The sequence below is a fragment of the Hyla sarda genome, assembly GCF_029499605.1.
Source record: "Hyla sarda isolate aHylSar1 chromosome 1 unlocalized genomic scaffold, aHylSar1.hap1 SUPER_1_unloc_7, whole genome shotgun sequence".
NCBI classification, from domain to species: domain Eukaryota; kingdom Metazoa; phylum Chordata; class Amphibia; order Anura; family Hylidae; genus Hyla; species Hyla sarda.
Genome location: NW_026607593.1, coordinates 363,572 through 381,059, shown reverse-complemented (window position 1 = coordinate 381,059; position 17,488 = coordinate 363,572). Strand labels below are relative to the sequence as shown.

The following is a 17,488-nucleotide window of genomic DNA, read 5'->3' as shown; positions in this document are numbered from 1 at the left end:
CCTCTATAGACTGTACCGTGCTACAAAGCTTGGTGTCATCTGCAAAGATAGAAACAGAGCTGTTATACCATCTTCTATATATATACACAGCCCCCCTCTATATACACAGCCCCCCCTCTATATACACATCCTCTATAGACTGTACCCCCCCCCCTCTATATACACAGCCCCCCCACTATATACACATCCTCTATAGACTGTACTGTGCTACAAAGCTTGGTGTCATCTGCAAAGATAGAAACAGAGCTGTTAATACCATCCTCTATATCATTGATAAATAAATTAAACAGCAGCGGGCCCAGTACTGAACCTTGGGGTACACCACTAATAACCGGGGACCAATCAGAGTACGAATCATTGACCACCACTCTCTGGGTACGATCCATGAGCCAGTGTTCACTCCAGTTACAAACTAAAATTTCCAAACCCAAAGACCTTAACTTACCTGTCAGACGTCTATGAGGGACAGTATCAAATGCTTTATCAAAATCCAGAAACACTATATCCACAGCCATTCCTCTATATACAGAGCCCCCCTCTATATACACAGCCCCCCCCCCTCTATATACACAGCCCCCCTCTATATACACAGCCCCCTCTATATACACAGCCCCCTCTATATACACAGCCCCCCTCTATATACACAGGCATTCCTCTATATACACAGCCCCCCCTCTATATACACATCCCCCCTCTATATACAGAGACCCCCTCTATATACACAGCCCCCCTCTATATACACAGCCCCCCTCTATATACACAGCCATTCCTCTGTCAAGGCTTCTACTCACCTCTTCATAAAAGCAAATTAGATTGGTTTGACAACTTCTATCCTTAGTAAACCCATGCTGGCTATCACTTATAATACAATTATCCCCTATGTATTCCTGTATGTAATCCCTTATAAGTCCTTCAAACAATTTACCCACAATGCACGTTAAACTTACCGGTCTATAGTTTCCTGGGGAAGACCTAGAGCCCTTTTTGAAGATTGGCACCACATTCGCCTTGCGCCAGTCCCTTTGCACAATACCAGACACCAGAGAATCTCTAAATATCATGAACAGGGGTACAGATATTACTGAACTTACCTCTCTAAGAACTCTTGGGTGTAGTCCATCCGGTCCTGGGGATTTGCTTACATTTATATCACTTAACTTACCTTGTACCATCTCTACATTAAGCCAGTTCAGTACATTACATGATGTGTTACCAGCACTGACCTGTACATGATGTGTTACCAGCACTGACCTGTACATGATGTGTTACCAGCACTGACCTGTACATGATGTGTTACCAGCACTGACCTGGCCAATGTCAGCTCCTTCTTCCATAGTGTATACAGAACTAAAGAACCCATTCAGTAGCTCCGCCTTCTCTTGATCGCCCGTGACAACCTCCCCATTATCATTATTAAGGGGTCCTACATGCTCTGTCCTTGGTTTTTTTGCATTTATATGTCTAAAAAAATATTTAGGATTAGTTTTGCTTTCTTTGGCCACCTGTCTCTCATTTTGAATTTTTGCTGTTTTTATTACATTTTTACAGATTTTATTAAGCTCCTTGTACTGTTTAAATGTTATCGCTGACCCATCAGATTTGTATTTTTTGAAGGCTATTTTTTTGTTGTTTATTGCTCTTTTAACATCATGTGTCAGCCATGTAGGATTTAGTTTTAATCGTTTATATTTGTTCCCCTTTGGTATATATTTAGCTGTATAGTTATTTAGAGTTGATTTAAAGATGTCCCATTTACCTTCTGTATCAGTATTTGACAACACCTCCCCCCAGTCTATGTCCTGTAGTGCAGATCTCAGCCCAGGGAAATTTGCCTTTTTAAAGTTATATGTTTTTGCCTTCCCCGCCTGTCTTTGTTTTCTACATTTTAAGTGAAAAGTAACTATATTGTGGTCGCTATTCCCAAGGTTTTCCCGCACAGTTACATTACCAACCAGCTCTGCGTTGTTGGAAATGATCAGATCCAACAAGGCATCACTTCTTGTTGGGTCCTCCACAAACTGGCCCATAAAATTATCCTGCAATAAATTTAGGAATTGTCGCCCCTTTGTAGTTTTAGCCAACCCCGGACCCCAATCTATATCTGGATAGTTAAAATCTCCCATTATTACCACTGTACCTGCCCGGGCGGCCCTCTCTATTTGTTTATGAAGCCGACCTTCTATCTCTTCAGTGATATTAGGGGGTCTGTAAATTACACCAAATATTATTTTTTCAGTATTTCCCTCCTTTTGTAATTCTACCCACAGTGATTCCACCTCCTCAGAATCATCACACACTATGGCATCGTTCACACTGACTTTCATACCACTTCTTACATACAGACAGACTCCACCACCTTTTCTGTTCATTCTATCCTTGCGAAACAATGTAAAACCCCTGCAGATTAATGGCCCAGTCATGGGAGGAGTCCAGCCATGTCTCAGTGACCCCAACTATATCACCAGCCATGTCTCAGTGACCCCAACTATATCACCAGCCATGTCTCAGTGACCCCAACTATATCAATATGTTCCTCCAGTATCAAGGCCTCAAGCTCCCCCATTTTATTTGCTAGGCTTCTGGCATTTGTGAACATACACTTTACATTTCCATCCTTTATGTTATTGGGGTTAATGGGATTCAAGGGTGTAAGTTTTATTTTCCTATGAAGCTTATTCCTATTAACTATTCTAACCCCTCCCTCCGCTCCACCCCCAGGTACATTTATAATTCCCACCTCTCTATCTACACTATCTTCCCCCTCTTTGCTGTAGGTTCCCTCCCCCCAAGTCCCTAGTTTAAACACTCCTCCACCCTTCTAGCCATCTTCTCCCCAAGCAAAGCTGCACCCTCCCCATTGAGGTGCAGCCCGTCCCTACGGTAGAGCCGGTAACCGACAACGAAGTCAGCCCAGTTCTCCATGAACCCAAACCCTTCCTTCCTACACCAGCTTCTGAGCCACTTGTTTACCTCCCTGATCTCCCGCTGCCTCTCTGGTGCGGCTCGTGGTACTGGTAGTATTTCAGAAAAGACTACCTTGGAGGTCCTTGCCTTAAGCTTGCGGCCTAAGTCCCTGAAATCATTTTTAAGGACACTCCACCTACCTCTTACTTTGTCATTGGTGCCAATATGTACCATGACTGCTGGGTCCTCTCCAGCCCCGCCCAGCAACCTGTCAACCCGATCCGCGATGTGCCGAACTCGTGCGCCAGGCAGACAACACACTGTTCGGCGATCCCGGTCTTTGTGACAGATTGCCCTGTCTGTCCCCCTAATAATTGAGTCCCCCACCACTAGTACCTGTCTGGCCTGCCCTGTACTCCTCCCTCCCTCCTTACTGGAGCAGACACCCCCCTGGCGGTCAGAGGCGGTATCCTGCTGCAGTTCTGCTAGCTCTGTAATGGCATCCCCCTCATCTGCCAAGCGGGCAAACTTGTTGGGGTGTGCCAGTTCAGGACTAGCCTCCCTGACACTTTTTCCCCTACCCCTCTGTCTAACTGTAACCCAGCTAACTGCCTGACTGTCCTGCAACTCCGTCCCACTGTCCTCCCCCACCTCTATTCCCGAGAGTGCCTGCTCAGTGAGCACGAGACTCCTCTCCATGTTGTTAATGCTTCTCATTGTTGCCAGTCGCCCCTCTAGATGCAGGATCTGGGCTTCCAAACGGACAACTAGCACACATCTCGCACAACAATATGCACCCTCAAACTGTTGTTCAAGGATTGCATACATTGAACAGGATGTACATTGGACTGCATTTCCCAACATGGAGGCCATCTAGTTATGGGGATTTCACAAATGTATAGGAAAAAACAGACAGTCAAAATTACACTTAAAAATTTTTTGTAGACCTTGTGGGTTCAGAAATTAACACTCACAGCGATCTCAACCTCCTGCTTTCAAACTCCAGTTTTTGAAACTCCTCTTTCACGCCCCCTCTTACACAACAACACTCAGAAAGAGCAAGCTATTATCTATGTAATAACAGATGGCTATGACTGGAGAGGTGAGGGATTCTGGGAGTGATGTCACATGACCTCATTCTTATCTATGTAATAACAGATGGCTATGACTGGAGAGGTGAGGGATTCTGGGAGTGATGTCACATGACCTCATTCTTATCTATGTAATAACATATGGATATGACTGGAGAGGTGAGGGATTCTGGGAGTGATGTCACATGACCTCATTCTTATCTATGTAATAACATATGGATATGACTGGAGAGGTGAGGGATTCTGGGAGTGATGTCACATGACCTTATTCTTATCTATGTAATAACAGATGGATATGACTGGAGAGGTGAGGGATTCTGGGAGTGATGTCACATGACCTCATTCTTATCTATGTAATAGCAGATGGATATGACTGGAGAGGTGAGGGATTCTGGGAGTGATGTCACATGACCTCATTCTTATCTATGTAATAACAGATGGATATGACTGGAGAGGTGAGGGATTCTGGGAGTGATGTCACATGACCTCATTCTTATCTATGTAATAACAGATGGATATGATTGGAGAGGTGAGGGATTCTGGGAGTGATGTCACATGACCTCATTCTTATCTATGGAATAACAGATGGATATGACTGGGGAGGTGAGGGATTCTGGGAGTGATGTCACATGACCTCATTCTTATCTATGTAATAACAGATGAATATGACTGGAGAGGTGAGGGATTCTGGGAGTGATGTCACATGACCTCATTCTTATCTATGTAATAACAGATGGATATGATTGGAGAGGTGAGGGATTCTGGGAGTGATGTCACATGACCTCATTCTTATCTATGGAATAACAGATGGATATGACTGGGGAGGTGAGGGATTCTGGGAGTGATGTCACATGACCTCATTCTTATCTATGTAATAACAGATGGATATGACTGGAGAGGTGAGGGATTCTGGGAGTGATGTCACATGACCTCATTCTTATCTATGGAATAACAGATGGATATGACTGGGGAGGTGAGGGATTCTGGGAGTGATGTCACATGACCTCATTCTTATCTATGGAATAACAGAAGGATATGACTGGAGAGGTGAGGGATTCTGGGAATGTATGTAGTGATATTAATGTGTCTCTCTATACACAGGATTACACAGTAGTGAAGAAGTCCTCTAGTGGGCGCTGTCGGGCCCCTGTGTGTGAAGGATGGGGAAGATCGCTGATCCCAATCCCGGGGCCCCCACCTCACTCCCTGATACATGAGGAAATGGATGAACAGAAGATCCGAGAACTCATCAACAAGATGATGGAGCTGCTGACTGGAGAGGTGACCCTGCTGGGACATTATACAGTAATGGAGGGGTCTGGTGATGACTAGAGAGGTGACACTGCTGGGACATTATACAGTAATGGAGGGGTCTGGTGATGACTGGAGAGGTGACACTGCTGGGACATTATACAGTAATGGAGGGGTCTGGTGATGACTGGAGAGGTGACACTGCTGGGACATTATACAGTAATGGAGGGGTCTGGTGATGACTGGAGAGGTGACACTGCTGGGACATTATACAGTAATGGAGGGGTCTGGTGATGACTGGAGAGGTGAAACTGCTGGGATATTATACAGTAATGGAGGGGTCTGGTGATGACTGGAGAGGTGACACTGCTGGGACATTATACAGTAATGGAGGAGTCTGGTGATGACTGGAGAGGTGACACTGCTGGGAATGCTGGGACATTATACAGTAATGGAGGGGTCTGGTGATGACTGGAGAGGTGACACTGCTGGGACATTATACAGTAATGGAGGGGTCTGGTGATGACTGGAGAGGTGACACTGCTGGGAATGCTGGGACATTATACAGTAATGGAGGGGTCTGGTGATGACTGGAGAGGTGACCCTGCTGGGACATTATACAGTAATGGAGGGGTCTGGTGATGACTGGAGAGGTGACACTGCGGGGACATTATACAGTAATGGAGGGGTCTGGTGATGACTGGAGAGGTGACACTGCTGGGACATTATACAGTAATGGAGGGGTCTGGTGATGACTGGAGAGGTGACACTGCTGGGACATTATACAGTAATGAAGGGGTCTGGTGATGACTGGAGAGGTGACCCTGCTGGGACATTATACAGTAATGGAGGGGTCTGGTGATGACTGGAGAGGTGACACTGCTGGGACATTATACTGTAATGGAGGGGTCTGGTGATGACTGGAGAGGTGACCCTGCTGGGACATTATAACGTAATGGAGGGGTCTGGTGATGACTGGAGAGGTGACACTGCTAGGACATTATACAGTAATGGAGGGGTCTGGTGATGACTGGAGAGGTGACACTGCTGGGACATTATACAGTAATGGAGGGGTCTGGTGATGACTGGAGAGGTGACACTGCTGGGACATTATACAGTAATGGAGGGGTCTGGTGATGACTGGAGAGGTGACACTGCTGGGAATGCTGGGACATTATACAGTAATGGAGGGGTCTGGTGATGACTGGAGAGGTGACACTGCTGGGACATTATACAGTAATGGAGGGGTCTGGTGATGACTGGAGAGGTGACACTGCTGGGACATTATACAGTAATGGAGGGGTCTGGTGATGACTGGAGAGGTGACACTGCTGGGACATTATATAGTAATGGAAGGGTCTGGTGATGACTGGAGAGGTGACACTGCTGGGACATTATACAGTAATGGAGGGGTCTGGTGATGACTGGAGAGGTGACACTGCTGGGAATGCTGGGACATTATACAGTAATGGAGGGGTCTGGTGATGACTGGAGAGGTGACACTGCTTGGACATTATACAGTAATGGAGGGGTCTGGTGATGACTGGAGAGGTGACACTGCTGGGACATTATACAGTAATGGAGGGGTCTGGTGATGACTAGAGAGGTGACCCTGCTGGGACATTATACAGTAATGGAGGGGTCTGGTGATGACTGGAGAGGTGACCCTGCTGGGACATTATACAGTAATGGAGGGGTCTGGTGATGACTGGAGAGGTGACCCTGCTGGGACATTATACAGTAATGGAGGGGTCTGGTGATGACTGGAGAGGTGACCCTGCTGGGACATTATACAGTAATGGAGGGGTCTGGTGATGACTGGAGAGGTGACACTGCTGGGACATTATACAGTAATGGAGGGGTCTGGTGATGACTGGAGAGGTGACACTGCTGGGACATTATACAGTAATGGAGGGGTCTGGTGATGACTGGGGAGGTGACACTGCTGGGACATTATACAGTAATGGAGGGGTCTGGTGATGACTGGAGAGGTGACCCTGCTGGGTCATTATACAGTAATGGAGGGGTCTGGTGATGACTGGAGAGGTGACCCTGCTGGGACATTATACAGTAATGGAGGGGTCTGGTGTTGATTGGAGAGGTGACACTGCTGGGACATTATACAGTAATGGAGGGGTCTGGTGATGACTGGAGAGGTGACACTGCTGGGACATTATACAGTAATGGAGGGGTCTGGTGATGACTGGAGAGGTGACACTGCTGGGAATGCTGGGACATTATACAGTAATGGAGGGGTCTGGTGATGACTGGAGAGGTGACACTGCTGGGACATTATACAGTAATGGAGGGGTCTGGTGATGACTGGAGAGGTGACACTGCTAGGACATTATACAGTAATGGAGGGGTCTGGTGATGACTGGAGAGGTGACACTGCTGGGACATTATACAGTAATGGAGGGGTCTGGTGATGACTGGAGAGGTGACACTGCTGGGACATTATACAGTAATGGAGGGGTCTGGTGATGACTGGAGAGGTGACACTGCTGGGACATTATACAGTAATGGAGGGGTCTGGTGATGACTGGAGAGGTGACACTGCTGAGACATTATACAGTAATGGAGGGGTCTGGTGATGACTGGAGAGGTGACACTGCTGGGAATGCTGGGACATTATACAGTAATGGAGGGGTCTGGTGATGACTGGAGAGGTGACACTGCTGGGAATGCTGGGACATTATACAGTAATGGAGGGGTCTGGTGATGACTGGAGAGGTGACACTGCTGGGACATTATACAGTAATGGAGGGGTCTGGTGATGACTGGAGAGGTGACACTGCTGGGACATTATACAGTAATGGAGGGGTCTGGTGATGACTGGAGAGGTGACCCTGCTGGGACATTATACAGTAATGGAGGGGTCTGGTGATGACTGGAGAGGTGACCCTGCTGGGAATGCTGGGACATTATACAGTAATGGAGGGGTCTGGTGTTGACTGGAGAGGTGACACTGCTGGGACATTATAAAGTAATGGAGGGGTCTGGTGATGACTGGAGAGGTGACACTGCTGGGACATTATACAGTAATGGAGGGGTCTGGTGATGACTGGAGAGGTGACACTGCTGGGACATTATACAGTAATGTAGGGGTCTAGTGATGACTTGAGAGGTGACCCTGCTGGGACATTATACAGTAATGGAGGGGTCTGGTGATGACTGGAGAGGTGACACTGCTGGGACATTATACAGTAATGGAGGGGTCTGGTGATGACTGGAGAGGTGACACTGCTGGGAATGCTGGGACATTATACAGTAATGGAGGGGTCTGGTGATGACTGTAGAGATTACACTGCTGGGAATGCTGGGACATTATACAGTAATGGAGGGGTCTGGTGATGACTGGAGAGGTGACACTGCTGGGAATGCTGGGACATTATACAGTAATGGAGGGGTCTGGTGATGACTGGAGAGGTGACACTGCTGGGACATTATACAGTAATGGAGGGGTCTGGTGATGACTGGAGAGATGACACTGCTGGGACATTATACAGTAATGGAGGGGTCTGGTGATGACTGGAGAGGTGACACTGCTGGGAATGCTGGGACATTATACAGTAATGGAGGGGTCTGGTGATGACTGGAGAGGTGACACTGCTGGGAATGCTGGGACATTATACAGTAACACCACTGGAGGGGTCGGGGTGATGACTGTATCATTATGTGTCAGATTCCTATAAGGTGTCAGGACGTGGCGGTCTATTTCTCCATGGAGGAGTGGGAATATGTAGAAGGACACAAGGATCAGTACAAGGATCAGGTCATGATGGAGGATCAGCAGCCCCTCACATCACCAGGTAATAGACATGACTATATACACACGTCCTCTCATTATTTGTATGTAAATAATGAATTCAGTCTCTGTATGTGTTCCCTACAGTCAGATCCAGTAAGAGAACAGCACCAGAGAGGTGTCCCCGTCCTCTTCTTCCACAGGATGATCAGGTAGATGGAGATATTCCCTATGATCTGTAGAAGGGCTGTGAAGCTCTTGTGGTCAGTCCCCTCACCCTCCATGACTCCTCATCTCCTGCTCATCTATAACATCACATGTGACCTCTCCTACTGTCTGATGACTTTTACAATATTTCTTCCACATCTTATGAATCAGGTAGAAGATCCGAACAATATTAATGCTCCAGAGACAGATGTGAGCCGTAATGATCAGTTTAAGGAGGACATTCCTACAGAGAGAGATCTGATCTATATTAATGCTACAGATATAAAGGAAGAGGAAGAGACAGATGTAAGTGGTGATGAGCAGTGTAAGGAGTACATTCCCACAGAGAGAGATCAGATCTATATTAATGCCACAGACATAAAGGAAGAGGAAGAGACAGATATGAGCGGTGATGAGCAGTATAAGGAGGACATTCTGACAAAAAAAGATCAGAACAATATAAATGCTACAGACATAAAGGAAGAGGAAGAAGAGACAGATGTGAGCGGTGATGAGCAGTATGTGGAGGACATTCCTACAGGGAAAGATCTGAACAATATTAATGCTACAGACATAAAGGAAGAAGAAGAGACAGATGTGAGCGGTGATGAGCAGTATAAGGAGGACATTCCTACAGGTAACCGCCCAGGTGAGTAGTAACCACTAAATATAGAGCAGAGTCACAGATTCTTCTGCTGTAATAATTGTGTAGAATTCTTTAATCTCTCTGTCCTGTCTCTTCTGTATATTCTTCTATTCAGCCAAAATGTAAACTAATGTGATACTACAGCTGGAACATGGACAAGAAATATCCCTATGTGTACGAGGCCATCACACCCGCTCCTATAGACTTGTACTGAGGGGGCACAGTGTGACATCATGACCCCCGCAGCCCACACCCACCATTTTGAACTAAATGTTCCGAACGCTGGGCAGTGGAGTACCCCTTTAACCCCTTAAGGACTCAGCTTTTTTCCGTTTTTGGATTTTCATTTTTTCCTCATCACCTTCTAAAAATCATAACGCTTTAAATTTTGCACCTAAAAATCCATATGATGCTTATTTTTTACGCCACCAATTCTACTTTGCAGTGACATTAGTCATTTTACCAAATAATCCACGGCGTAACGGAAAAAAAAATTATTGTGCGACAAAATTGAAGAAAAAAATTCATTTTGTAACTTTTGGGGGCTTCCGTTTCTATGCAGTGCATATTTCGGTAAAAATGACACCTTCTCTTTATTCTGTAGGTCCATACGATTAAAATGATCCCCTACTTATATAGGTTGGATATTGTCGCACTTCTGGAAAAAATCATAACTACATGCAGAAAAATTTATATGTTGAAAATTCTCATCTTCTGACCCCTATAACTTTTTGATTTTATGTACGGGGCGGTATTAGGGCTCATTTTTTGCGCCGTGATCTGAAGTTTTTATTGGCACCATTTTTGTATTGATCAGACTTTTTGATCGCTTTTTATTCATTTTTTCATGATATAAAAAGTGACCAAAAATACGCTATTTTGGACTTTGGAATTTTTTTATGCGGGCACGCAATTGACCGTGCGGTTTAATTAACAATATATTTTTATAGTTCGGACATTTCCGCACGCGGTGATACCACATATGTTTATTTACACAGTTTTTTTTTTTATTCATGTGAAACACCTAAAGGGTTAAAACACTTACTGAATGTCATTTTGAATACTTTGGGGGGTGCAGTTTTTATAATGGGGTCATTTATGGGGTATTTCTAATATGAAGACCCTTCAAATCCACTTGATGCAAGTATCGCCGAAAATTTACCACTAACATAAAGTAGAATATGTCACGAAAAAACAATCTCAGAGTAAGAATGAAAAGTAAAAGCATCAGAGTTATTAATGCTTAAAGTGACAGTGGTCAGATGTGCAAAAAATGCTCTGGTCTAAAGGATAGGGGATTAGTTGCCTGACCCTCAGGACCCCCGCGATCTCGCACGCAGCACCCGGCTCTCATCAGGCCTCGGAGCGAACATCGCTCCGGTCTGATGACTGCCGATCATGGGCCGTAGTATCGTGACGTCACGGCTCCACCCCCATGTGACGTCACAGCTCCGCCCCCATGTGACGTCACGCTCCACCCCCTCAATGTAAGTCTACGGCAGGCGGCGAGACAGATGTCTCTCCCCTGCCATAGACTTGCATTGAGGGGGCGGAGCGTGACATCACACGGGGGCGGAGCTGTGATGTCACCATCCCCGGCCCCGTCATCAGACCCGGAGCGGATGTTCGCTCCGGGTCTGATGAGAGCGGGGTGCTGCGTGCGAGATCTCAGGGGGTCCCCAGCGGCGGGACCTCGCGCGATCAGGCAACTTAGATAGGGGATAAGTTGTCAGCACGGTAGTACCCCTTTAAGGTGAAAATGGGCTTGGTCCTTAAGGGGTTAAGGTTCCCGGTTTAGGTTGTATTGTGTCTGTAGTCAGTGACTGTGTTATGCAGCTGTCCTCACTCTGTATACATCATGCTGTGCTGAATGGGATTTTGTCATAGACTTCCATGGTCTGTACTTACACTGTACGGCTCTTTACTCACTTTTTAGTAAAATAAGTTTAAATAAAAATAAATGGAGTAAAAGATAACACTATGTTATATATACCGATCGTACCAACCTGATCTATGAGGAGAACAAGTCAATTTTACAGCACATAACATGATTGCTAGGACTCTGTCACTGCCGGGACTCTGCTATTGATACAACCTGTCTATGGTCGGCCCTAATGGATCAATGCAGTAAATACTGTACTGATCTGTATGAGCAATCCAATGACTGCTCATACAAGTCCTATAGAGGGACCAAACATTTCAAAAGATGTTTTTAAAAATGTAAATTAACCCCTCCAATAACATTTCAACTTTTTAGTTATAAAAATGTGAAAGCTGTTGTTATAATTGTTTTTAAAAAGTAGTAAAGTGTAACAAAAACTATGCAAATTAGATATCGCTGTGATTGTATGGACCGGACTTATATTTTAATGCACATTAATACAATGTAAGATCGGTCCCACAAAAAACAAGCTCTTAACCTCTTAAGGACATAGGACGTTCTCTAACTTCCCCGCTACCTGGGCTTTAATGCCCAAGGACGTTAGAGAACGTCCTGTTGTATTTCCGGTCTCTGCCGCTCGCCGGGCAGAGATCGGAACCGGATGCCTGCTGAAATCCTTCAGCAGGCATCCAGGGCAAACGCCGAGGGGGGCCATGTAGGCCCCCCATGTCGGCGATCGCCGCAAATCGCAAGGGAAATCGCCCTTGCGATCTGCGGCGATACCGTGCTGATCGGGTCTCTGGGACCCGACCGCCCGGTAATTTTGCATGATCCCGGCTGTCACAGACAGCCAGGACCATGCTGAAGACTAGGAGCGAGGTGCCACCTCCTCCTATCCCCTGCGATCTGTCGGTTAACCGACCAATCGCAAGGGGGGGGGCGGTTACTTCCTCCCGCCCTTCCCGGCCCCTGGAAGTCCGGAGAGGACGGGAGGAAGACCGGAGGACGCGGCGGGGGACGGGGAGTGCTGGTGCCCGGCCCCGGTACTTATCTCGTCCCTGAAGACCCGGATCCCTGCGATGAATATGGCGGCGGCGACAGGTGAGTAGATCTTCAGCCTCGGTCGGGCCCTTTACAGCAATGCACGTCGCCGTAAAGCTACATGCATTGCTGTAATGGGACCCTGTATACTACAACTCCCAGCATGCCCAGACAGCCCTTAGCGTTTGGAGACCACTGTGCCCTTCCAGATGTTACATAGTTACATAGTTACATAGTTAGTACGGTCGAAAAAAGACATATGTCCATCAAGTTCAACCAGGGAATTAAGGGGTAGGGGTGTGGCGCGATATTGGGGAAGGGATGGGATTTTTTATTTCTTCATAAGCATTAATGTTATTTTGTTCCAGGAATGTATCTAATCCTGTTTTAAAGCTGTTAATTGTTCCTGCTGTGACCAGTTCCTGAGGTAGACTGTTCCATAAATTCACAGTCCTCACAGTAAAGAAGGCGTGTCACCCCTTTAGACTAAACTTTTTCTTCTCCAGACGGAGGGAGTGCCCCCTCGTCCTTTGGGGGGGTTTAACCTGGAACAGTTTTTCTCCATATTTTTTGTATGGGCCATTAATATACTTTTATACGTTTATCATATCCCCCCTTAAACGTCTCTTCTCAAGACTAAACAATTGTAACTCCTTTAATCGCTCCTCATAGCTAAGATGTTCCATGCCCCATATTAGTTTAGTCGCGCGTCTCTGCACCCTTTCCAGCTCCGCAGTGTCCCTTTTATGGACAGGTGCCCAAAACTGAACAGCATATTCCAGGTGAGGCCGTACCAATGCTTTATAAAGGGGGAGTATTATGTCCCTGTCCCTTGAGTCCATGCCTCTTTTTATACATGACAATATCCTGCCGGCTTTGGAAGCAGCAGTCTGACATTGCATGCTATTCTGTAGTCTGTGTTGCAAAACTACACATCCTCAGCCTGCCCTTACTGCCCAGGCATGCTGGGAGTTGTAGTTCTGTAACATCTGGCCCTTCAGATGTTGCAGAACTACAATTCCCAGCATGCCTGGACAGTTTTGGCATACTGGGAGTTGTAGTTTTGCAACATCTGGAAGGGCACAGAATGAGAACCACTGTATTAGTGGTCTGCAAACTGTAGTCCTCCAGATGTTGCAAAACTACAACTCCAAGCATGCTGGGAGTTGCAGTTCGGCAACATTTGGCTCTAGAGATGTTGCGGAACTACTACTTCCAGCATGCCTGAGAATGTTTGGGAGTTGTGGTTTTGCAACAACTGGAGGCACACTGGTTGGGAAACATTGTCTGTTTCCTAACTCAGTGTTTCCCAACCTGTGTGCCTCCAGCTGTTGCAAAACAATAACTACCAGCATGCACTGATAGACTGTGCATGCTGGGAGTTGTAGTTTTGCAACAGCTGGAGATTCCCCCCCCCTGTGAATGTACAGGGTACATTGACATGGGCAGGGGCCTTACAGTGAGGATCAGGCTGCAAGTTTACTATGCAGCAAATTTTGCGCGGCAGCTCAAACTCGCAGCGGGAAACTCTCTGTAATCCCCCGCCCGTGTGACTGTACCCTAAAAACACTACACTACACTTCACTAACACAAAATAAAAAGTAAAAAAACACTACATATACACATACCCATACATAGCCCCCCTCCCCTCCCAATAAAAATGAAAACGTCTGGTACGCCACTGTTTCCAAAATGGAGCCTCCAGCTGTTGCAAAACAACAACTCCCAGTATTGCCGGACAGCCGTTGACTGTCCAAGCATGCTGGGAGTTTTGCAACAGCTGGAGGCACCCTGTTTGTGAATCACTGATGTAGAATACCCCTATGTCCACCCCTATGCAAATCCCTAATTCAGGCCTCAAATGCACATGGCGCTCTCACTTCGGAGCCCTGTCGTATTTCAAGGCAACAGTTTAGGGCCACATATGGGGTATCGCCGTACTCGGGAGAAATTGCCTTACAAATTTTGTGGGCTTTTTCTCCTTTAACCCCTTATGAAAAGGTGAAGTTGGGGTCTACAACAGCATGTTAGTGTAAAAAAATAAATTTTTTACACTAACACGCTGGTGTTGCCCTATACTGTTCATTTTGACAAGAGATAAAAGGGAAAAAAGCCCCCCAAAATTTGTAATGCAATTTCTCCCGACTACGGAGATACCCCATATGTGGGCGCAAAGTGCTCTGGGGGCGCACAACAAGGCCCAGAAGGGAGAGTGCACCATGTACATTTGAGGTGATTTGCACAGGGGTGGCTGATTGCTACAGCGGTTTTGACAAACGCAAAAAAAAAAACACATGTGACCCCATTTCGGAAACTACACCCCTCACGGAATGTCATGAGGGGTGCAGTGAGAATTTACACCCCACTGGTGTCTGACAGAGCTTTGGAACAGTGAGCTGTGCAAATAAAAAATTTTGTACAGCCCACTGTTCCAAAGATCTGACAGACACCAGTGGGGGTAAATGCTCACTGTACCCCTTGTTACGTTCCTCAAGGGGTCTAGTTTCCAAAATCGTATGCCATGTGTTTTTTTTTTGCTGTTCTGGCACCATAGGGGCTTCCTAAATGCGACATGCCCCCTGACCAAAATTTGCTCTCAAAAAGCCAAATATGACTCCTTCTCTTCTGAGCATTGTAGTTCGCCCGTAGTGCACTTCAGGTCAACTTATGGGGTACCTCCATACTCAGAAGAGATGGGGTTACTAATTTTGGGGGGTATATTCTGCTATTAACCCTTGCAAAAATGGGAAATTTGGGGGGAAACACATATTTTAGTGAAAAAATATATATATTTTTACATATGCAAAAGTTGTGAAACACCTGTGGGGTATTAAGGCTCACTTTACTCCTTGTTACGTTCCCCAAGGGGTCTAGTTTCCAAAATGGTATGCCATGTGGGGATTTTTTGCTGTTCTGGTACCATAGGGGCTTCCTAAATGCAACATGCCCACCAAAAACCATTTCTGAAAAACCTACTCTTCAAAATCCCCTTGTCGCTCCTTCCCTTCTGAGCCCTCTACTGCGCCCGCCGGACACTTAACATAGACATATGAGGTATGTGCTTACTCGAGAGAAATTGGGCTACAAATATAAGTATAAATTTTATCCTTTTACCCCTTGTAAAAATTAAAAAATTGGATCTACAAGAACATGCGAGTGTAAAAAATGAAGATTGTGAATTTTCTCCTTCACTTTGCTGCTATTCCTGTGAAACACCTAAAGGGTTAAAACGCTGACTGAATGTCATTTTGAATACTTTGGGGGGTGCCGTTTTTATAATGGGGTCATTTGTGGGGTATTTCTAATATGAAGACCCTTCAAATCCTCTTCAAACCTGAACTGGTCCCTGAAAAATAGTGAGTTTGAAAATATTGTGAAAAATTGGAAAATTGCTGCAGAACTTTGAAGCCCTCTGGTGTCTTCCAAAAGTAAAAACTCGTCAATTTTATGATGCAAACATAAAGTAGACATATTGTATATGTGAATCAAAAATTTTTTTTTTTTTTTTGAATATCCATTTTCCTTACAAGCAGAGAGCTTCAAAGTTAGAAAAATGCAAAATATTCCATTTTTTCATCAAATTTTAGAATTTTTCACTGAGAAACGATGCAAGTATCGACAAAATTTTACCACTAACATAAAGTAGAATATGTCACGAAAAAACAATCACGGAATCAGAATGATAGGTAAAAGCATCAAAGTTATTAATGTTTAAAGTGACAGTGGTCAGATGTTCAAAAAACGCTCCGGTCCTAAGGTGTAAAATGGCCTGGTCCTTAAGGGGTTAAACGCAGTGTAGATGGAAAAATAAGAGTTATGGCTATGAGGAGAGGAGGAAAAAAATAAAACACAAAAGCTTAAGGGTTGATAAGGGGTTAATACTAATAATAAAATCTGTTTTATTCTCTGCAGATTCTTGTACCAGGAGATCAGAGGAGAATCTTATATCTTCAGATTATAAAGCAGATGATGATATCACACAAGATACATATGAAGAACATTCCATTATCCCAGAGACACCCTCAGCCCTTCACAGCCAAGATCTGTCATCTCATCCTTATATACAGGTCCTGTCTTCTCAGTCATCACAGGATGTTCAGCAAAAAGAAGGTCACAGAAACTGTGTTCGACATCAACAAGCTCATACAGAAAAGAAACAATATTCATGCTCAGAATGTGGGAAATGTTTTACTAAGAAATCAAATCTTATTCAACATCAAAGGATTCACACAGGGGAGAAGCCATTTTTATGTTCAGAATGTGGGAAATGTTTTACTTTTAAATCAAGTCTTGTTAACCATCGAATAACTCACACAGGAGAGAAGCCATTTTCATGTTCAGAATGTGGGAAATGTTTTACTTTTAAATCAAGTCTTGTTATACATCAAAGAACTCACACAGGTGAGAAGCCATTTTCATGTGCAGAATGTAGGAAATGTTTTACTGATCAATCAAGTCTTGTTAAACATAAAATAACTCACACAGGGGAGAAGCCATTTTCATGTTCAGAATGTGGGAAATGTTTTACTGAGAAATCAGGACTTGTTAAACATCAAAGAAGTCACACAGGAGAGAAGCCATTTTCATGTTCAGAATGTGGGAAATGTTTTACTGACAAATCAAGTCTTGTTATACATCAAAGAACTCACACAGGGGAGAAGCCATTTTCATGTGCAGAGTGTGCGAAATGTTTTACTAAAAATTATTTTCTTGTTAGC

General features: G+C 45.1%; 2 protein-coding genes across 2 annotated transcripts in view; one reads left to right on the top strand and one right to left on the bottom strand.

Moving 5' to 3' along the window:
• LOC130298252 (zinc finger protein 850-like) overlaps positions 1–17,488 on the bottom strand; it is a 411,906-nt gene that overhangs the window by 38,670 nt on the left and 355,748 nt on the right. The gene's annotated exons all lie outside the window — the stretch shown is intronic.
• The window catches only part of LOC130298274 (zinc finger protein 268-like), a 150,956-nt gene that overhangs the window by 29,315 nt on the left and 104,153 nt on the right, over positions 1–17,488 (top strand). The window contains exon 4 of the mRNA XM_056551204.1: positions 5,097–5,276. Within this exon, the coding sequence (XP_056407179.1) occupies positions 5,097–5,276 (180 nt within the window). The remainder of the gene's footprint in view (positions 1–5,096; positions 5,277–17,488) is intronic.